This window comes from Periplaneta americana, chromosome 9 (genome assembly GCF_040183065.1).
Source record: "Periplaneta americana isolate PAMFEO1 chromosome 9, P.americana_PAMFEO1_priV1, whole genome shotgun sequence".
Lineage (NCBI taxonomy): Eukaryota > Metazoa > Arthropoda > Insecta > Blattodea > Blattidae > Periplaneta > Periplaneta americana.
The window spans coordinates 129,305,629-129,329,397 of record NC_091125.1 but is presented as its reverse complement, the minus strand read 5'-3'; the positions used below and the strand labels follow the sequence as shown (position 1 = coordinate 129,329,397).

The 23,769-nt window shown below is 36.3% G+C and overlaps 1 protein-coding gene across 1 annotated transcript in view; it reads left to right on the top strand.

Annotated features, from left to right (window-relative positions):
- LOC138705614 (sodium/potassium-transporting ATPase subunit beta-2-like) overlaps positions 1 to 23,769 on the top strand; it is a 107,281-nt gene that overhangs the window by 76,081 nt on the left and 7,431 nt on the right. Inside the window, exons 9-13 of the mRNA XM_069834214.1 lie at positions 3,100 to 3,222; positions 7,534 to 7,644; positions 13,610 to 13,788; positions 16,932 to 17,042; positions 20,038 to 20,206. Coding sequence (XP_069690315.1) covers positions 3,100 to 3,222; positions 7,534 to 7,644; positions 13,610 to 13,788; positions 16,932 to 17,042; positions 20,038 to 20,206 — 693 coding nt within the window. The remainder of the gene's footprint in view (positions 1 to 3,099; positions 3,223 to 7,533; positions 7,645 to 13,609; positions 13,789 to 16,931; positions 17,043 to 20,037; positions 20,207 to 23,769) is intronic.

Sequence of the window (23,769 nt, the reverse complement as noted above, 5' to 3'; positions counted from 1 at the left end):
TTTCCTCGTCCTAAAGATGAATACTACTCATACCATCAATGACCATAGTCAACTACAGGCTGGAAGTAATATATGGCTCCTACAAAAGACCTTTCCGGTTTCGAAAAATTTAATTTACGTTCTATGAATCTGAGGTGCATAAAAATAGTACCAATGGAAAGAGAAACTCAAAAATTTTAGTTGGGCTAACACTGCCTCATAATAGTGCATATAAACAAATTTGTTAATTGTTGAGGCGAAATGGCTACTATTAAGGACAGAAAAGCTTGATTTTCATGTGAACCAGTCGGTTATTAATGTGCAACGGTATTACCGAACAAAGTTTGGTGCAGATCCATCCAGTGGGCCTACAATCCATAAATGGTACACTGATTTTGAGACAAGATTCTTCGCAAGCGGTTGCGATTTCATCCATACCGACTACAGTTGCTGCAAGCCCTAAAACCAGAGGACAAAGTGCTACGAAGAAATTTCTGCATAAGTATGCAGACTTTAATTGAAAACGATGATGAATTTATTCGTTCCGAGGTGTTTCCAGACGAAGCCACTTTTCATCTTTCTGGTAAGGTGAACAGACATAACCTCAGAATCTGGGGGTCGGAAAATCCGCGTACCTACGTGGAACTTGACTATAGGCTTGATGTTTTTTTTTTTTTTTTTTTTTTTTTTTTTTTTTTTTTTTTTTTTTTTTGTATATCAGCATGCTCCATTACATTGGAGTAATACTACATGCTTTACATAAAATATTACAATAATTAGTTACATAATTTATGAGAACAAGATATTTACAATTTTGATTGCGATCTTGAAATTCTTATAGATACAAGTGTTGCCTAATTGTACTTCTTCTATTTTAGGTTACCATAATTGTTAATATTATTTATAATTTCAATTCTGTTACATTTTGCCAAATTCTATGGATTTTATAAATTTTCTGAAGCTTTTGAGGTATGCTGTTGTGAACTGATCAAAAGGTGGAGGCCAGGTTTGACCTGTGCGTATTATACTAGCTCGTAGGATTCTTCTTTCTTTTATCAGTGTGGCAGTAGGCTTGATGTGTGCCGTGTTACCAAGGGGGGGAACACATTGCACATCTTTAAGGTAAGGAACCAAACTTTTTGAGTTTCTCTTTCCATTGGTGCTATTTCCATGCCCCTCAGATTAATTGAAAGTAAATTACATGTGTTCGAAACCGGAAAGATAGTTTGTAAGAGCCCTGTATAACTGTGCAGATTTTAACAGTTTATCCTTTGGTTAGAGTACAGCACTACATTCTGATACCATATTAGTCACAAAATCATACTATTTCCAGAAAAAAAAATAATTTTCCTCTATTTTACTCGATAGGTACTATCCGTACGATTCTGATTTTTACTCTTATCATTAAAGAATCTGATAAGGAATGATTTATTCCTTTGCAGTTTTTCAATAAAACTGACGATTTTCTTAAAAAATACACAAAAAATTAATACATGTCGTTATCTCCTGATATTAGGAAGTCTGGCAACGTTACTACAGTAACTAAGGGACGGAATGGTACTATTAAGACCTGAGTTCGAATATTGTACAATTTTTAAACACTGGGCAAGACCCAACAGCACACCGCTTGGCACCTAGACGCTCGCTTGACGATCACTCAATGCTCCACAGTGATGCATCCATTTCGCGTACGTAATGTCATAACCGTATGTGCACGCTCTTGACCTTCAAAGTCAGCTGACGATACATAGGGAATTCCCTGGTTCCCAGTCTGAACCACGTCAGTTGTTACGGTGAGCGAAATTTTTCTCTTTATCGGTAGTATAAAAAACGAATATAATTTTATTTATGTTGGAGAAATGGATTTTCACTCCTTGAAGCTAAACGTCTTCTTAGGGGATAAAATCAGAGAAAAAACAGGAAAATAAATATGACAATAATAGTATGCGTCCTTAGATTTTTTCCTCCCCTTGGGAGCTACCCCATGTGGTGTCATGGTAAATTACAATTTTTCTTTTTTCGTATCAGTGTAAAAAAACTCTTTATTGGTCATAACCCAGGATAAAATATTACTGTTTTTAGTGATAGGGGGATGAAACCAAGGGAGGTATGATTTGCCCATATTTTAGTGTAGCTCATCATTTTTCCTAGTTCTGAAGACTAAGTGTACAAGATTTGGTAAATATCGGTCAAAGCATGTCGATCTAGAAATATTACATAAACACATACATACATACTTTGACTTTCATTCATTGGAAGATGAACACATAATGACACTCAAATTCAAGAATCGTCACATGAGTTTCTTTGCAATTTTTTTGTCTTATGCAGACAGAATAAACTAACAAATTAGATAGTTACTTTAGCTATTTTTTGTATGTCTGTCCTATGTAGAACTTATCGCAACTATTACATGTAAGTTTGTATACACCTGTGTGGTCGTATCATTCCAAACACGCTACAAAGACCACATTAAAGCAATAACCAGAGGACACAATACATCTACATTCGCCGATCACATAACCAATGCTAACCATACATACAATAACATAAATACGGACATGGAAATCCTACACATACAACCCAAGAACCAAAAACTCAACACACTAGAACAATACGAAATATACAAACACACTAAAACACACCCCGATCAAATTCTCAACACACAGATCAATTTCAGTACACACACACTATTTGACTCCACCCTTCAACACCTTTCAACAATCAAACACACCCACATAACAGGCAGAGAAGTTCGAGATGACGCCGTGATCTAGTAGGCTCTGAGGATGTTGCGTTAAGCACTGAAACAGCTGTAAGCCGGACAAATCTTACATAATTAACACGAGTAAGTCCACTAGTTTATCAATTAATTATATTCAAGTGTTAAAAGTAGTGTACGCAAGATTCGAAATGAAATATTATACAATTAAGTTTTTAAGTTTTTACATCACACATATCAATTTTTGGCATATACTAGTGACTGTCATAGCAGCAGTAGCAGGAGTAGCAGTAGCAGTAGTAATTGAAATTTAATTCTATAGCAGTTCACTTATTTCGCTGTACCTTCAATCGCTTGAAAGGTGTCTTTTAATTGGTTCTAGCTTTCCTGTTTTCCAGTGGTGTTGGCGGCAATAGGCACGCTGTTCTGTGTGGCAATGTTACTGCTCTGTGCATGGCTCCTGTTATTCCCAACTCTTCCCGAGTGGCAGCGAGATGACTTTACAATTGAGAGTGTGCCAGGTAGGCCATAGATTTAATTCACCTAAACAACAAATTCCGATAAAAAATTAAACTTAATAATCGGTATATATATTTTAATGTACCGAAGTACGTATGATATTTCATGCAGATATTCTGCGTCATCATACGATGTAAGAGTAATGGAACGGAGAAAAATTCTCTCCGGCGCCGGGATTTGAACCCGGGTTTTCAGCTCTACGTGATGATGCTTTATCCACTAAGCCATACCATTACTCTTACATCGTATGATGACGCAGAATATCTGCATGAAATATCGTATGTACTTCGGTACATTAAAATATATATATATATATATATATATATATATATATATATATATATGATATGCGTAAATCACTTCGTGATTTAAGACGGCGCTTATTCCGTCGGATCCCGGCCAACTAGTCACTCATAACGAGTGCTCCTCAGCACATGTGTGAACTTCGGTCCTACGTTCATAGACATCTATGACGTAGTGCAGAGGGCGGCCACTAGAGGGAACCCAAGATTTGGAGCTTAATCTGAGACGATTCTGTCCGACGCCGGGGTGGTATCCGGTGTGGCTTAGTGGATAAAGCATCAGCACTTAGAGCTGAAAACCCGGGTTCAAATCCCGGCGCCGGAGAGAATTTTTCTCCATTCCATTACTGTTAATAATCGGTGTTGCCAGGATACTTTTGTAAAAATTCACTATTTGAGATAAAATATCCCCAGTAATTGCAAACTCTGGTAACTAGTGGGGGGAAAAAAGGGTAGATTACAAATATATTCTCATATTATGGTTTACGTGTTTCGTAACAATTTTATTCCTTTACATTGCTACAAATAATGATACCTATTCTTATAGTTTATTTTCTTAACTGTCATTATTAAAGAAACTGGAGATGAGGGGAAACATTGCAACAAAACTAAGGCAATGTATAGTTTATGCTGATGACATAATAATAACCGCAAGAACAAAGAGCAGGAAATGAATTTCGGATTGATAATTAATGAGAAGAAAACAAAATGTTTAAAATGCAGCACAAGAAGAGAAATTTTAGGAGATTTTAAAATAAATGATATAATGATTCAACAATTCCAAGTTTCAAATATCTTGGATCAACTGTTAATAACAACAACACCATTGAGTAAGAAATAAGAGAAAGAATTGTAATGGGAAACAAAGCATACCATGCCAACCTGCAGTTATTTGGAAGTAAATTGATATCTAAACAGTCCAAATTTAAGCTATTCTGTACTACAATAAGACATGTAGTAACTTATGCCAGTGAAACATGAGTCCTTAAAAAAATTCACAAAACACAGACTACTAATTTTTGAAAGAGCAATACTAAGAAATGATGATTCAACAATTCCAAGTTTCAAATATCTTGGATCAACTGTTAATAACAACAACACCATTGAGGAAGAAATAAGAGAAAGAATTGTAATGGGAAACAAAACATACCATGCCAACCTGCAGTTATTTGGAAGTAAATTGATATCTAAACAGTCCAAATTTAAGCTATTCTGTACAACAATAAGACGTGTAGTAACTTATGCCAGTGAAACATGAGTTCTTAAAAAAATTCACAAAACACAGACTACTAATTTTTGAAAGAGCAATACTAAGAAATGATGATTCAACAATTCCAAGTTTCAAATATCTTGGATCAACTGTTAATAACAACAACACCATTGAGTAAGAAATAAGAGAAAGAATTGTAATGGGAAACAAAGCATACCATGCCAACCTGCAGTTATTTAGAAGTAAATTGATATCTAAACAGTCCAAATTTAAGCTACTCTGTACTACAATAAGACGTGTAGTAACTCATGCCAGTGAAACATGAGTCCTTAAAAAAAATTCACAAAACACAGACTACTAATTTTTGAAAGAGCAATACTAAGAAAAGTTTTTGGTCCAACTAAAATTAATGATGGAACATGGAGAATTAAATATAACAGTGAACTGAATGAGCTGATAAAAAATAGGAACATAATACATCATATAAAATCGCTAAGATTAGGATGGTTTGGTCATATAAATAGAATGGAAAATAACATACTGGTCAAACAAATATACAAATGGAAACCAATAGTTAACAGAAAGTAGGGTAGACCAAAAAATAGATGGGAGGATGATGTCCTGAATGATTTGAAATTGATGAAGGTGGAAAATTGGACAAAGATAGCTGGAAGCTGTAAGAAAAGGAAGAAAGTTGTTGAGAATGCCAAAACTTTCATCTGAGAGTTGTAGAGCCTGAAGAAGAAGAAGAAGAAGAAGAAGAAGAAGAAGAAAAATAAGAAGAAGAAGAACTGCCATTAAAAGATACAGAGGTAATTCCAAACTCACACGGCTTTCACACCGAAGTTGCATGCCACTGCAGATTGCTTGGTGCAGCTCAAAGTTTTGTATTCACACTGGAGTAGCGTGGCACGTTCGTCGTGTAATTCGAAGTTTCGCATTTTTCAACCTACGCCTAAACTGTAATGCATGTCATTATTATTATTATTATTATTATTATTATTATTATTATTATTATTACAATAGAATCTCGATTAGCCGAATCACGATTTTACGAATTCCCGGATTACCGAATCTCGACGATGCGAAAAATAACATTTTGATTTCAGCATTTTGCAGATACTACATTGATTTATACTCTGGATTATGAATGAATTACTGTGTTTGGAAAATGCTTGAAATATTCAGTCAGTGAAAATTGATATTATTTATATTTAGCAATTAAGCCTATCAGACTGGAAGCATTTGAAATGTGGATATGGAGAAGAATGGAACGTGTGAAGTGGAGAGACAGAATAAGAAATGAAACTGTGTTGGAAAGAGTGGGTGAAGAAAGAATGATGCTGAAACTGATCAGAAAGAGGAAAAGGAATTGGCTGGGTCACTGACTGAAAAGAAACTGCCTACTGCTACTGGAAGGAATGGTGAACGGGAGAAGAGTTCGGGGTAGAAGAAGATATCAGATCATAGACGACATTAAGATATATGGATCGTATGAGGAAACGAAGAGAAAGACAGAAAATGGGAAAGATTGGAGAAAGCTGGGTTTACAGTGAAAGACCTGGGCAGAACACTAAATGAATGAGTAGTTCAAACTCATATTGAGATACAATCATTTTAGCTTTTTGATTTTCATTTTGTAACATTCTAATCCACGAGCATAAAAAAACAAAGAAATGCAAACCGGAGGTCGGAAACATAAGAGCGTCCAAAGGCAAACAAATGAAACACGAAAATAAACAATGCGTTCGCTTCAATGCAAAACTGAGTATAAGCACAGTCTAGTGTATACAGTCACGAAGCTTGAGTTTGTGAGGGTATTAGGAACAATAGACTGTGCAGGTACTATTTCGCATTGTCTGTAATGAGGCGATAGTAGCGATCCTAGTGGTTAGCAACTATCTATGGATGCATATTTATTACGTATTGAGCTTCGTGACTGTATATACTAGATTGTGGTATAAGCTCAGTCATTTTTAAACGTTGGCTATCATCTTTGTAGAGGCATGGATGCTTTTCATTCGCCATATTGTAGAAACAATTTACCATCACAGACTTTATCCTGATTAAAAAGATGTCAATGTAAGTAACAGGTCATTATGAATGGTGCACAAAAATTACATTTTAGCCACGTACTAAGTTTCTAATTGTTTTCAATTTCTAATGTGGTTGATGCACATCGCCACTACTTGAGAAAATCCTACACCTCCTTAACACTGTGCTTCAGAGATTCACTAACAAGTATCAAATGTTTTCACTACACTCGCTTTGATAAATCTGTAATAAAAAGTAGAACAAATTATATAAATCATAGAATATATGTGCAGTACGTAGATGGGCTAAAAACACAGTAATATTACCTACATTTTACATTGCTGTCTACATCTTTAAATTTACATATTTACATTATGTACACTTCACACCATTGGATTTTGTCTCCGAATAAAATTAAAATTTGGCTTTAAAAACAAGATTTATACTTCATTAATAATAATGATAATAATGATGATAATAATAATAATAACAATAATAATAACAAAAACAACATTATCAGTGTTATAAAACTAGTAACTTCCGTGAATAACAGGTATTCATGATAAGTGTTTAAAATTATCACATTGACAACATTTATAACCAATTTTTCCCCATCATTCCCATCGCAACACCTTGCTACGGTGAATGGGATATTCTGTTCACTATTGAAAGGTGTAATTTATCACCAATATTCATTTAGACAGTATAAGCATCATGAAAGGAATTTCATTTGTTTTTGTTTTTGATTTTGTTGTCGTTTCTTTTAGGTCTGCGATATCGTCCCAAACCACCAGACAGCCTAGCGAAGGGGACCTTAATAACATTTAATTCTGAGAGGTATGAAAAGTGGACCAGCATCATCGACGACTTCATTGGACGTAAGATTATATGATATTATTTATTATTATTATTATTATTATTATTATTATTATTATTATTTATGAATCAAAAGTGACTAATGTAAAGCACGTGTTTTGTATTTCTCCTGTATCATTTTAAATGGTTGCCTTTCACCATGCTAACCACATAATTAAGAAGTCTGTTTACTTGTGATGTCAAGCTTGGTTTATTATTCTCACAAAACGTAGAATGGAAAGCATCAAAAGTTCCATTCGTTGCATGGTTATTATTATTATTATTATTATTATTATTATTATTATTATTATTATTATTATTATTTGGGAGGCCGGAGGGAATAAGACTTTTGGGGAGGCCGAGACGCAGGTGGGAGGATAATATTAAAATGGATTTGAGGGAGGTGGGATATGATGATAGAGACTGGATTAATCTTGCTCAGGATAGGGACCGATGACGGGCTTATGTGAGGGCGGCAATGAACCTCCAGGTTCCTTAAAAGCCATAAGTAATAGTAAGTAATTATTATTATTATTATTATTATTATTATTTAATCTTCGTAATAATAATTAATATATAACTATAATAATAGCTACTATTAAAAAGGAAAATTTACAAATAAAATAATAATTATTTATTTACATAAAAACTAAGAGAAAAAGTCATATTTCTCCGCTGTTTCACATAAATTGAATAATTAAAGATTAACAAAAAATTATAAGTAACATTTAGTATAATACTTTTTTCATTTTTCTACACTGTACTCTGATTTTGTTTCAAGCTTGGGTAAATGTGCTCTTGAAACAATTCGTGCCCTTATAATTCCATCTCTGGTTACTTGACTTACAATGGAACTGGAGGTTTCAGTCACAAGCTTCACGAATCTCTCAAGTGGCTTAGTGTGGCAAGAAAGTGAAGAAAAACACACATATTTGCTTCATATTGTCTAGTCTTCAAAATTCTTCTTAAACCAAGTTCATTTACATGTTGACTACGATCTTTGATTATTACAAGTATCAAGTTTTTCGGATGGGAGAAAAAGGTATTCCTCTTAATCACCGAATAGATAACTGCTTTTAGTTCGTCATCCAGGTACTGTCAATACTGGATTAGATTGAATTCATTATTTTAAATATATGAAGAAATTCTTTTAATATTGAAGAATTTGGTCAAATATACCCGAACGATGTAGGTTGTAAAAATTATTGAATTGCGTGATTGGTTCTCAGTGTCAAGGTAGAAGTGCAATACAAGACTCGCAATTGTGACAATTTGAGGATGTGAAATTTTCCCTGGACTTTGTAATGTCAGATCTGGTGGGACTTACCAGAAAAAACGGTATTCCTGATAGGTACCAATATTGAAATAACAGATCTTCTTTATTTCTATTGGTAAATCTCTCTTAGTTCAAAAATGTCACATCAGACAACAATTCACAAGATTCTAATACTTTCCCTACATTTCAAGGATATTAATTTGGCACGGTAGTACCTCAGTCAAGGATCTCAAACAAGTGACGATGGGGAAGCTCATTGCTATGTAGTTTCTATGTAAGCCACTCAAGTGGTGTTTAAATTCCAACTAACTGTAAGCAGATATATAAATATACATTATTAACTTTCTGTCACATAGCGGCTTTTATAACTAAGAAACTCATTGACTTTCATATTTTAAATTTTGTTTATGCATGTCTAGTTGTAGGCGTATTCCCTCTTGTTTCAAGAGTAAGAAATTTAATGGATTAACGAAGCTATTTGAGTTGCAAAACGAAGTAATATTTTAATCACATAATACGTATAATCATAGAGCATAAGACCTATAACTATAAGCCACTTCAAAGGCCGTTAGGATCTGCCATCTAGCGGCAATTTCGTCCTATTCATGTTACATGTTTGACCACTGAATGAGCAAGTAATATAAGCAGAAGCGAACTTCAGTAATAAGAATTTTAGAAATAAAATGCGACAATTTCTCTCGGTCGTGGAAAAAAAAAATAGGCCTATATATAGGCCTACACTACGGGATCGAAACACAATTTTTCCTTTAAACTGTATAATACTTGTGTACTATTTTCTTCTGTTGTGAGAAATCATAATTGCAGCACTAAGCCAAACACCGATCCGCAATTTTTCAAAATATTATGGTAAATAAATATATCCTTAGTTGCTAGGAAAAAAACATGCATAGTAGTCGAGCGATAATTTGAGTAGGGTTTGCTTTGGCACTTAATGTATAGGCTGAGTATGGCCTGCTCTTCCCTTCACCACATTGACTGTAAGTCGGTATCGAAACGAAGGGCTTAAACATGACAGAGAAACAAATTTTTACTTGAAGCAAGTAAGGAGATAGGTTTGAAAGTAAATCCCGAAAAAAAAACAAAGTATATGATTATGTCTCGTGACCAGAATATAGTACGTAATGAAAATTCAGTGGAACCCCGATTATCTGTCTTCCTATTAACCGATTGGCGGATTTTTCGACTGTATTTTTGTCGCTTCGTTTTTTTTTTTGCTACATATGAAGTACTACTGTACGTTATATTAGTACGTATTTTATCTAGAGTGTTATTACAAGTCTTTACATTTACACAGTTTGGTCTACTGTTAAGTCGCCGTACTGTACAATTTCAAGACAAAATGTATTTCGTGTCAAAAGAAAACGTGTTGGTGCTAAATATCGAAAAAAAATTCAAATACTTTAGTGGTTTGGGGAAAGAGAAACTGTGGCTCGTCTCGCATCAGAATACGAAACTGATGTTACAACTGTGCACGATTTAAAAATTAAGGCTAAAGTGTATAGGGTATGTAAATCTATATCACGAGACCTCTAGTATTCTCATCTTTCAGCTGAAAACCATTACAAGGACTTTCATTGTCCCTTAAAAACACGTCGTTGACAACTGAACTTAAATTAGTGAACTCCTGATTCACTACCTGGCGCGTTAAACACAAGACCACAGGAAATTCCTAAAGTTCAAGTACTGTTCACTTAATTTACGAAAATATTTTATGGTACGGATTATCCGATGTTTTAGATTAACCGTTCATTCCATCCCTTTTATTACCACGGATAATAGAGGTTCTACTGTATAGAAATTAGAAATTTATCTTTTGAAAATGTGGAAATATTCGAGCACCTCGGAGCAACAGTAAGGAATATAAATAACATTCGAGAGGAAGTTAAACGCGGAATAAATAAGGGAAATGCCTGTTATTATTACTAAAGGGGGAGTAATTTTTGCGTGTGTTTATGCTTTATTGGGTAATTTTCTGGGTAGTTGTGGCATTGTTTTATTAAATCACTGCTAATTATATTGTCGATGAATACAGAATTAGGACAGACAGATTTTTCACAAGCGTGTAGCGAATTCTATCGAATGGCCATTTTATCGTGCCGTCTGATAGCTGGAAAAGCTGGTTACGAAGGAAGCAACCAGAGAGGTACTACGTGAGAATCATTTCAAATTACATGTTTTGTAGATGTTGAAGGCTGTAATGATGTTGGACAGATGGCAGAATCACTCACAAGGAGAGGATACGCTCTGTATATCACCGAATTAAATAAGATTATGTAAGATGAAAGTACAAGACGTACTGTTTACAGTCATACCTGGTATGGGTGGCCAATGACCCCTGGTTTTGAAAATATTGGCTATTGTTTGTGACATACTCGTACATCCGTTAGGTGCTTAATAGGGAAGCATTGAACTCTATAACAGTGTAGCCCATATGGTTGGATGCTGAGTTGTTATCCAGACAACCTCAGTTCGAATCTTAACTGGTCCTATATTTTTTTTCTTTTAATAATGATTAATATTGTGATCACAGTTATCTATTTACATATATCATATTTCTCAACGTATTGAACGCTTGATCATGTTTTAAACAAATTACTAATTAACTAGCATTGTATTGTAAAGGATAAACAATGAAATATTGCTCATGTAGGCAGGTAAGATGTGTCACTGATGCCTGTTCTGTTTCTGTAGCAGTTATTCCATTTCATTTTGTACCGGATTCATTTTGATAAATGTCATAAAAACACACAAAACATACATATTTCCTGCACCATGCACAGCAAATGAAAGAAGGTTGTCCACAGACACACACATTTTTCCGCATTTCTACTGCGAAACAGACATCTTTCACATTCACAAACACTTCCCATTCGTTTATTAATTTTGATGCATATCAAGCATATTTCAACATGGCTTTGAATATAGAAGATGACAACTGAAAGTGAATTAAAAAAATTAATAATAATAATAATAATAATAATAATAATATCAAGCTTTAAAAATAAGAAGACATTAGGATTCGAACTTAGGTTGCCTGGATGGCAACTCAGCATCCAACCAGGGGCGGCCCGTCCTTATGTGCTACAGTGCTACAGCACAATGACAATTTTTGCTCAAATAATGTACAGTATTTGCAATACCGTAGTATTTGATCTGCCATTTGACAATTTCCCGTGGTTATGTTCACGACGCTTATAGAGTGTTTAGTCTTCGCTCTTCGCTCTTTGGTGCCTCAGGCGGTACGTTGTGCTACTCAAAACTTTACATGAGAATGTAGACAACTAATGCGCATGTGCGAAGCTGAAATCACTGCTCTGATTGGCTATTTTTACGCGGGGAAGTGCTGTAGTCAGCTTCAACACAACACAGCTTGGAGATTGCAAAAGTAAAGCATAACGAAAGAATGTTTGTTTGTGGAAGAACTCGGAACTATGTACAATGTGTTTGGTAATTCAAGTGTCCGACCGCTGCTGCCATCTACCTGGTTTTTGAGGTTCCTCCTGAATCAGTCAGTCCAGAAAATTGAAGCCAAGGAATTATGTGACCGTATAATTGAGGGCTTTGCCGGAAAAAAGGCGGATAGACCTATACGCCCTTCTTCGGAAAAACGGTTTAAAATGTAGTGAATAATATATTATAGTAGCGAAATTTTGTTTTGATTGTACTGTACATACCTGCAGGACAGGGCTGCGTGCGTGTATAACATTTTATTCAGGTGCCTTTTAAAATCTTAGATTGCATGTATCTCAATTCGCCATATTGACGTATAGTACGCCCTTTTTCCGGCAAACCCCTCAATTCAGGAAACTACTTATCGTTGCCAGTCTTTAACCTATCTAGACGCAACGAAATTGTTAATCGGCAAATTTTTTGACAATTTTTCGCATAATTTTCCTGAATGCGAACTTGAAGTTGCTGTCAACAGCTATACTGTACCGAACAAAAGAGTGTTAAAGACACAACTTGGAGTTCTATATGGAAGACCCGACTTCCGAAATATAGATGGAGCTGTTCAATTGTTACAATACATAGCCTTCAACAATTCACAGGATCCATTCTGTGAAGTAACGAAGTTGTTAAATATTTCGGTTACAACACCAATGACCACTGCTGAGCCAGAAAGATGTTTTTCTTGCTTGAAACGCATAAAAACGTTTTTAAGGAACACTGTGCCCCAGGATCGCCTCACTGCTCTTGCAATACTGTCAATAGAAAAGAGTATGATGTCCAATATGGAGGGGTTTAACTCCAGGAAAATTGACAAGTTCTGCAGTAGGAAGGAACGTCGTATGGACTTCATATTTCGTCAGTAGGCGAGTCTCAAATTAAGATAAATACATATAAGTGTATACAGTAGGCCGATATAGAGATTGTAGCACACTCATTATTTTGACCACCAGCCGCTACTGCATCCAACCATATGAGCTACGCCGTTACACAGTCTAATGCTTTCCTATTAGGCACGTAACGGAAGTATGTCACAAACAGTAGCCAATATTTTCAAAACGAGGGGTCATTGGACACCCATATCAGGTATGACTTTAAACAGTACGTCTTGTACTTTCATGTCACGAAATCTTATTTAATTCGGTGATATACAGAGCGTCTCCTCTTCTTGTCGGTTAAGTTCGCGAGGCGATTACCTACAGCCGCTGCATAATTTGAACTGATAAACCGCACTATTCTTACAGAGTACAAGACTTTTCATGCCAGCCCTCAAGAGTCGGAAAACACAATCGAGTGTGACTATGACATAGATCCGGGCGACAAATCCTGCCGCGTGGACCCAAGCAATTGGTACCCATGCGTTTCAGACTACCATTACGGATACACCAGGGCTGCTCCTTGCGTTTTCCTCAAGCTGAATAAGGTGAGTGTTGATCTGTAAGAAAAATCGAACTGTAAATACATTCATGTTGTTGTGATCAATTGCGTAATGAAAATTTTGAATCTTCCAAACTGTGTGAAAAAGTACTGTTTGCGTCACAACTTTGAAATCCTGAATTAGACCTCCTACTAGTTCATTGTCAAAGTTCAGACTTCACATTCCTCGATCTAGGATTCAATTTCCGACGTCAACTGGAGTACTACTTGTTGATAGACAAAATCGGACACGCACGCACATGCACACGCACACACACAGTGTTTCTGCCAAAAGACAGATCTTTCACTGCAAACTCAGCATTCTCCAATCTTTCTTATTTTCTGTCGTCCTCTTAGTCTTCACAAATCTTAATGTTGTCTATCATCTGATATCTTCTTCTGCCCCGAAGTTTTCTCCCGTTCACCATTCCTTCCAGTGCATCTTTCAGCAGACAGTTTCCTCTTAACCCAATCAATTCCTTTTTCTCTTCCTGATCGGTTTCAGCATCATTCTTCCTTCATCAACGCTTTCCAACACAGCTTCATTTCTTATTCTGTCCACTTCACACGCTCCATTCTTTTCCATATCCACATTCCAAAAGATTGTAGTCGCTTCTCTTCACTTCGTCGTAATGTCCATGTTTCTGCCCCATATAATGCCACGCAAAGCACTTCACTAGTCTCTTCCTTAGTTCTCATTCAAGAGGTCCGCAGAAGATGCTCCTTTTTCTATTAAAAGCTTCCTTTGCCATTGCTATCCTCCTTTTGGCTTCCTAACAGCAGCTCATGTTACTGCGTATTTGAAGCTGTGCAATTGCTCTACTGCTTAATTTATTATTCGCACGTTTACCTTCTTTATTTTTCTTCCTATGATCATGGTCTTCGTCTTGTTTGCATTTATAATTATCCCATACTGCTCACAGCTGTCATTTATCTCAGTAGTATATCCCTTAGTATCATCTCCTCTTCTGCTAACAAAATCTTATGCGCTTTATTCTTCTTCCTCCTACTACCACCCCTCCCATGTACTGCAAACAGTTATTTACCAAATCCTTCGAGTAGATGTTGGACAGGGTAGGTGATAAAAGGTATCCTTGTCGTACTCCTCTCCATATTTCACTTCCTTCAGACAATTCTTCTCCTATCCTGACGTTGGTTGTTTCATGTAAAGATTACTGAACAGTCTCCTCTCTTTCCAATCCACGCCTTTTTTTTTCTCCAAAATCTCCTTCAGTTTGTTCCAATCCACTCTGTCAAACGCCGTTTCTAGATCCACAAATACTACTATAATCATTTTATGTTGCCATTTCGTAACATGGGAATGGCCAGTCTGATATAGGCTACTTGTGATCACTGGTCGTACTAACAGGTTCAATGAACCTCGAAATATTGTCTCTTGTCAAATCGTTGTTTGCCTCGCGATGCTGCCTCATGATGATTTCTTCGCTCAGTTGATCAATAATGCCTCACTGGTTGGCCAATTCCAGTCGAATTTTGGATGCGATCCTCTTCATGTGGACTGTTCGTTGGTAAAGATTCCATCATGCAACCCGCTACCACTGCCTCAATTACCGCGCTCTAACTGGTGTCTCACTCTGCTTGGTTTTTGGCTCTACACAAAAAAATAAAACCGCGAGGCAAACAACAAGCGAGGCTGCCGCGAGAGGCGGCCTTCGTGATACGGGCCTTTACGTCATAGCAAGTACATTGGCTGTCTCCCTACAGGTTCTCCTTCCACAGTACGTTTAAATCTATATCTCCTTAAGCTGGCGTCACCGACCCTATAGGCCCGTACGCACAGTCAACGTCAAGGTATTCTCAAGACTGTTCCAAGATCAAGAATAAGTCAAGATCGGTCTCAGTTTTCGTATGCACAGTCGCGAACTCCGTCCTGTCTTGGTCTTGAGAGAATCCAGATATTGTGCTGAGAAGGTTCGCTTTGGAGGCGAATGTTTTCATAAAATTATGTCGTCATTGCTGATCACGTGATCAACGTACACAATTTAGCATGGTTTACTATCGTGCATTGTTTCATATTGTTATTAAAATATTGGATCGGTGTATGGTAGAGTTCCCGGGTAGCTCAGTTGGTAGAGCGTTGGTACGTTAAACCAAAGGTCCCGGGTTTGATACCCGGCCCCGGAACAATTTTTCCCTCGAAATTATTCAAATCAACTTTACAGGAAGTCATACCTGATAGCTTGATTTGCATAATACACGTCACTGTTCGTTAACAGAAAACCACAATTTAAGTCACACGGAGTTAGTGTGCACTCAATGTTGGTTGCTTGACGGTTATCAGCCCACTTTGAGGTCTGTGGATATAGAGGGAAAAATTGGATCGGTGTCTGGTAGAGTTCCCGAGTAGCTCAGTTGGTAGAGCGTTGGTACGTTAAACCAAAGGTCCCGGGTTCGATACCCGGTCCCGGAACAATTTTTCCCTCGAAATTATTCAAATCAATTTTACAGGGAGTTATACCTGATAGCTTGATTTGCAAAATAAATCCAACTTGTACAAAGCTAATATTATAACCTAATAAATACACTCGGATAAATTTTCGTGTCTTGCGTAATTACGAGTTTTAAGTTGCACTCACTAGAACGTCTTGTGTTGCACAAAATCTTGGCGTAGTTAAGAGTTGCAGAATTCTTGGAATAGGAAGACTACTGGTTCTTCAACCGGTAACAGAATAAAAATTTCATTTAAAACGGCGTCCTTTGTGAATCTGTAGAGTTTGTAAAACTACTCATTATTATAAAATTCTAATTATTTTAATTATCTCTAAAATATCTTCTTTGCAACCGTGGTTATGTTCAATGTCATCTTCATTTCCTATAAAATCGAGAAATCGTCATCTAAAATAGCTGTCATTTTCTCTTATAGCCGGCTGAGATCGTTCCAAAGTCATTCATTAGCAGTCTCAGCCCAGTCTCAGTGATATCCTGGACAGTCTCAAGAGCGTCTCAAAAACTTTAATGTGCGTACGGATTCAGCGGAGTTTTCTCAAGACAATCTCAGGAATAGTCTTAAACGCGACTGTGCATACAGGCCTAACTTCCCTATATAAAATATTCATAGGACACTCCCTCCTTTTGTATAATTTTGCCACGGTTAATTACATTCATCCTGTAAGGAGTTCTATGTTTCAGATTCACAACTGGGTGCCTGAGTACTATAACGACAGTAATTCTTTACCTCATGATATGCCGCTGGACCTGAAACAACATATTACGGAAATGAGCATGCGAAATCCGAACAATGTAAGTTTGCCCTTATTAAAATAACTTCTCTGGATGTAAGCATACGAAACTTTCTAATGTACTGTGTATCAGTTTCTTAGGCATATTGTTATTACTTCCTTTTCGTTATAACCTGGCCATTCTGTTCATGCATTAATGTTCTTCGAATGCGTCACATGTACATTATTATTTCAATGATTTTTTGTCTTCTCTTTTTCCTTCTTCCATTTGGCCACCACTTCAATGGACTCTTTTTTTCTGTTTTGAATTTTCTGTGCATGACCGCATCACCCGAATTGTTACGTTTCAATATAATTAATAATTTTATTCTCTAAATTATTAATATTTTCTCAGAATAACAGTTTCTAATAATTTCCTTTCTTGAGGTCCTGATTGGCTTTTGTAAAAAAATAATCTAGTAGGCTATTAGTTTTCTATTTCAATTACCATGTTTGAGAATAAAATATTATTTTGTTTTCACTATGTTACTATATATATTAATTTGTTTTAATTTTTCTATCCTTGTTCCATGGGATAATACTAACAAGAAAACTGTTAATGGCTTCAAGTCGAAACTTTACCAAAAACACTAACGTCGTTACATCTCCACAGCAGAGACGGGTATACTAACAGTAAGGTTAATGCCTATCCACCGCTGTGGAGTAACGGTTAGCGCGTCTAACCGGGAAACGAGCGGGCCCGGATTCAAATTCTGCTTGGGATAAGTTACTTGGTTGGGGTTTTTCCGGGGTTTTCCCTCAGCCAATTGAAGCAGAATTGCTGGGTAACTTCGGGCGTTGGACATCGGACTCATTTCGCATCATTAATTCACATATCATCCATACCATAGTCCAGGTTAAGTTCACGGTGCGGCGTGCTGCACTTGTACAAGAGCACGGCCGTTCGGCTACCCAATCATTCACGGAACAGGAGTGGAAAGCACAATAAGCCTCAGGCTGCAGTTTAAGCCCTCGGGTCCTTCCTCCGTACAACAGGGGGTGGGAAAAGTTAGTCCCTGAAGTGGATGTGTGATCTAGACCAGACATCGGCAAAAGTGTAATCGTAATTACGACCAGTAGTGACGTCACAGAGACAGCGAAGTAAACTGTCTTTCCTCACCCCCCTTTCATCCAACTCTCCTACCACTCCAGTACACAAGCATTTGTCAGTGGCAGATTTAGATCGTTTATATCTTAAAACCTATGTCTGTTCGGAAACATGTGTTTAAGGAAGAATGGGAGAAACGTATTTTTGTTGTGCACATGGTGGCATTGTGGGATACGTCATGTGTTCTAAGACTATAATAGGAATTTATAAATCAAACGTCGAGCGACATTATAACACATGCCATAATGTTTATCGAGCAATTATACGTAAGCATGAACATAACCAGTTTAATTGCAAGCAGGAATGTATATAGTAGAAAATAAGAAAAAAAATTTCTTTCGTAGGGCTGGACGGAGCGAACCAATTACAACACTAACAAAAAAAATCAAATAACAGTTCCTGGTATTAAAATATGATGAAACAAGATATACGTAATAGAAAACCCCATGCCAGTTATGCGATTGTTTTGGGAATCGCAAAATCAAGGAAGTGCTATTATGAAGGCGAACATGTTTCAATAAAATTTCTAACATTATTTATCCCGAATAATCTGATGTTTTCATTAGTACGAATTATCCCCAAGAACTATAAAAAGGAAGCTCATGGACACTGAAACACTATCTGAACGAGAAATAAAATTAAAAATGCCTCAATTTATAATGTATTCGCTTGCTTTAGAGTCTTTAGGCGAAAACACTGATGTTACAGAAAAAAATTGGCAATTTTAATGCTTGGATTTACGAAGGATCTCCCGATATCATTTCATTTAAAGGAAATGGAACATGAGAAGAGCTATTCCAAGCATTAAGAAAATTTATAGAAGAAAATAATCTAATATAAAGTAACTTGTATCTGTAGTAACAGGCAGGGCTCGAAATATGATTGGTTCATGAAAAATGTTAAAATGCTCTCCATACAAAAATATAATATACAGAGTGTTTCCGAGGTGGTGTTACAAACTTTCAGGGATGATGGCGAAGGGCTCATGTATCAATTTGAGATAAGGAACCCTGGTCCGAAAATGACAGAGTCGAAAGTTATAAGCAAAAATATTTGTGTGGAAATGAAATAATTTTATTCCTCTGTACACCTTATTTATGTGTATTTATCTGTACATCTTACACATGTGTTCATCTGACGTTGTTTACGTTGTCTACTTACAGTATTCCATTCAGTGCGCTGTTTGAGGGATGGGGACAGGAAACTACACTAAAGCAATGCAGATAGCGTAATGTGTAACGGACATGGTCGGTCCTGATATGCATGTCTGTAGACAGCAGTGTATGTGTACAAGTTGCAGTGTCCAGTCGATCAGTCCTAGTGAAATGGAGGAACACGAGAGCGGAATAAGCAGACCTGATTTTCGAATTCGGATGAGCCAATGGGAACAGTAGACAAGCTCACAGATTGTATCGGGGCTAGTACCCACGTAAGAGACATCCTGCCCATACCATTTTTTCACGACTGTTCCAAAAGTTAAGGGAAGGAGGGCAAGTGGTGCCAAATTACAATTCCATTTCCACACAACTATTTTTGCTTATAACTTTGGACTCAGTCATTTCCGGACCAGGGTTCCTTATCTCAAATTGATACATGTGCCCTTCGCCATCATTCTTGAAAGTTTGTAACACCACCTCGGAAACATCCTGCATAATCCTATCTTAGGTTGCATACTACTATCCTACATAGCTGCTCTGTTTGGCTCTACATTCAGTATATTTCCGAAGAATTCTTCTCTAAGCGAAAACTTATAATGTCCAAACAAAGATCGTGACTAACAGACGAAAAATGTACGAATTGCATTAAGAGTGGCAATTGTGGCACATTTTCCTAGCTTTTTATGGCACAGTGAAATAAATCTATCATTCCTTTGTTTAATTCCTCGCAATGACAGTGATATTTCCTTCAGTTGAAAAGTCTGTGGGTGAGCTGTGAAGGAGAAAATCCGGCGGATGTGGAATTCGTGGGTCCAATCCAATATATCCCTCGGCGTGAATTTCCTGGCTACTTCTTCCCGTACACTGACAAGAAAGGTTATCAAAGTCCGTTGATCGCTGTCTGGTTTGAAAGACCAACACGTAAGTACTCTCCAACGTTAATAAGATTTACATTAATTGCATAATTTCCTACCGAGCATTATACATTTAACAAAAGCTAAGGAACGAAGGCTATCAAATTCCACGTTATCAAAATGCAGTATACATGGTGGAAGGTAAGGTAATACATTAATTGACAGGAGCCATAGATCTCATTATTTAGAGTAAGTTTTGTCAAATAAAACAAATTATAGGACTTACGGATAGTAAGATAATTACAAGTGTTTCGAAAGCGTTGACGGCAATTGCAAGATGTCTCAACGCCGCATAAGTAGTACCTCACACCCCATGCGGTCAGCGACTTGAAGGGTGTGGGTTAAGTTCAACTACCTTTCACTGTGTATCTTGCAAAACTGACCTACGTGAACTCCGTATAGGGACGTAACTGTTGTTTGTTTAGTTTGTGTAATTTAATGTCAGAAAATGTAAATTAATAACCTGAATGAACAAAATAGCTCGCGTTCGAGCGCAGTTCAATAATGAATACACAATTATCAACTTACAATGCAATACACTAACAATTCAATACTAAGTATGGCGTAATAATTTTAATGTAAGAATAAATACTTACAGTAATAACAAGAAATAACGTGAAAATCAGGAAATTATGTGCAAATTAGTGAAAACACTTAGGATTGAAATTTCAGTTACAATAATTAATAAAAAAAAGAAAACTGATGTAACTTTGCGAACAAGATGTAATTAACATTACAGTTTGTTGTTTTACGAATCACTAATTCTGGGCGCTAATAACGAAATAAAGAGTAATAAACAGTATAAACCACATTCCACTCACGTCTTACAGGTATTGTTCAAAATGTCCACCATCAGCGTGCGTGCAGCTTACACATCTTCTAGTCCAATTATGAGGAACTCTGTCCAGTAGTCCTTCACTGTTCCGAATTTCTTCCGCGGCCTGGATCATGTCTAAGTACTCACGATTTGTGAACTCTGGCATCTCGTAGTTTTGAAATCAGCTAAACTGTATCGCTGTACGTCCAACTGCACACTAATCCAATGTAAACATCACAACAGCTGATCAGTTGCGAGTACTACGCAAACAGTCTGCCGTATCGACAGCGATGCCAGATTTTTAGACCTTCTGTACGTGACTCGACAATCAATGTTTCCAATGTTTCTTCAATCGATTAATTAAAAATTTGTGAATTTTCTAATTAAAATACTGCTGCAACGTGAACATAACAAACGTTCTCTTCATTGTTATAACAAGAAATTAAACCGTATTTTAAACAGTATTCGTAAAATTCGCGATCGAAATGTCGGCATAAAAGTATTATTTCTTCAAAAACCTTGCAAAAACGAGCAAAATGGTATCAGACCTTTTTGTTCGTTATATTTTAAGGAATCTTATCCTACAATTATTGTACTACCTTACCTTCCACCCTGTATATTACTTAACTGCCAAATGTATTCAAAATACTTTCTCGCTCTACACTTGTATATTTCTACTAACCTCAAAATGTATTTACAGCTCTGTACTTGTAGCAGTTTCATTTTACAAAGCAAAATTAATGGTTCAATGAACTTGTAATTACATTTCTGTGCTTTGTTCTTTGTGGCAGCTCACAAGTAGTGAGAAATTTCTTGAAATATTTAAATTTAAATGCTAAAATACATACCTACTAATATACTTAAGCCTCTATCTGCGGCAGCAATTATTAATCTTCCAATATACCTCTACCTAGTTGGGTCTACTTATTAATGTAACAATATCAATCAACCTATACAGAGTGTAAACGATATAAATTCGCAAAAAAAAAAAAGTACTGGTGTTAAAGCATAAATAACTTAAGAAAAAAAAGTCTGAAAGTTAGAATTTATAAAACAGTTATATTACCGGTTGTTCTGTATGGTTGTGAAACTTGGACTGTCACTTTGAGAGAGGAATAGAGATTAAGAGTGTTTGAGAATAATGTTCTTAGAAAAATATTTGGGGCTAAGAGGGATGAAGTTACAGGAGAATGGAGAAAGTTACACAACGCAGAGCTGCACGCATTGTATACTTCACCTGACATAATTAGGAACATGAAATCCAGACGTTTGAGATGGGCAGGACATGTAGCACGTATGGGCGAATCCAGAAATGCATATAGAGTGTTAGTTGGGAGGCCGGAGGGAAAGAGACCTTTAGGGAGGCCGAGACTTAGATGGGAAGATAATATTAAAATGGATTTGAGGGAGGTGGGATATGATGGTAGAGACTGGATTAATCTTGCTCAGGATAGGGACCAATGGCGGGCTTATGTGAGGGCGGCAATGAACCTCCGGGTTCCTTAAAAGCCAGTAAGAAAGAGAAAAGTTCTACCACTTTTTTCTGCAACTGTTAAGGTTTTCCTAGAAAAAATATGTTTTGTGAGTCTAACTTTTTTAAAAAAGAGAATAGACAGCCATTATTTACTTTCCCCGATTCGTACGCAGAAGTAGTAGTTTGTTACTCTGTTGTATTGGTATGTGCTGGGCTCAAGGTCATTGACAATGGAATTCACGTTCAGTCGAAATGTAAAGAAATAGTTAAACTACTATCAATCTTAAAAAATGGTATTTTACAAATTATAAATAAAATAATAAGATATAATTGAATAATTAAATTTCACCAGACATTTTGTACTGCCTATATAATTTTGGCAGTTTATGAGTAGGCTATATCGTTTACACCCTGTATACATCGCATATCAATCTAAAAATCTACTAATCTAACTGTATTGCATATGAATTATAAATCTATCTACACAGCTATAAAAACTGCCTATAAATCTAAAAATCTAATCTAATCTAATCTAATCTAATCTAATCTAATCTAATCTAATCTAATCTAATCTTATCTATCTATCTATCTATCTATCTATCTATCTATCTATCTATCTATCTATCTATCTATCTATCTATCTATCTATCTATCTATCTATCTATCTATCTATCTATCTATCTATCTATCTATCTATCTATCTATCTATCTATCTAACTACCTACCTACCTACCTATCTATCTACTTACAGTACTTATCAGTCAGTCAGTCAGTCAGTCAGTCAGTCAGTCAGGCAGTCAGTCACTCAGTCAGTCAGTCAGTCAGTCTACCAGCCTGTCCGCCCTCCCTCCCGCCCACAGTGGACCAAAAAGCAAATATATAGCTAGACAATAATATATTACCTATCGAGAACTGTAAGTGAGACTTTGGCCTATCTGCTCGAGAATGCAGTTTGGGAAACCAAGGCCCGAAGGGCCGAGGTTTTCAAGTATTCAAGATCAGATAAGTCACTTACAATTTGCGTTTGGTGAATAACGTTTTACAATACTTGAAAAATGTAAAAAGTAATAATAAATCAAAATTGCATTTCTAAATTTTGCAATATATTCATTAATTCAAGTAACACATGACTTAGTTGCTATGTTACTATCAAACTACTTTAGTACTGTGGGCCCCATTTTAAAAGATCTATTGATTCTTAAAGATATGTGGAAATAATTTTACGTCTCTTGTGTCGAAATATTAATAACGGGCTTCTCTCTGTATCTGGCACATGAGA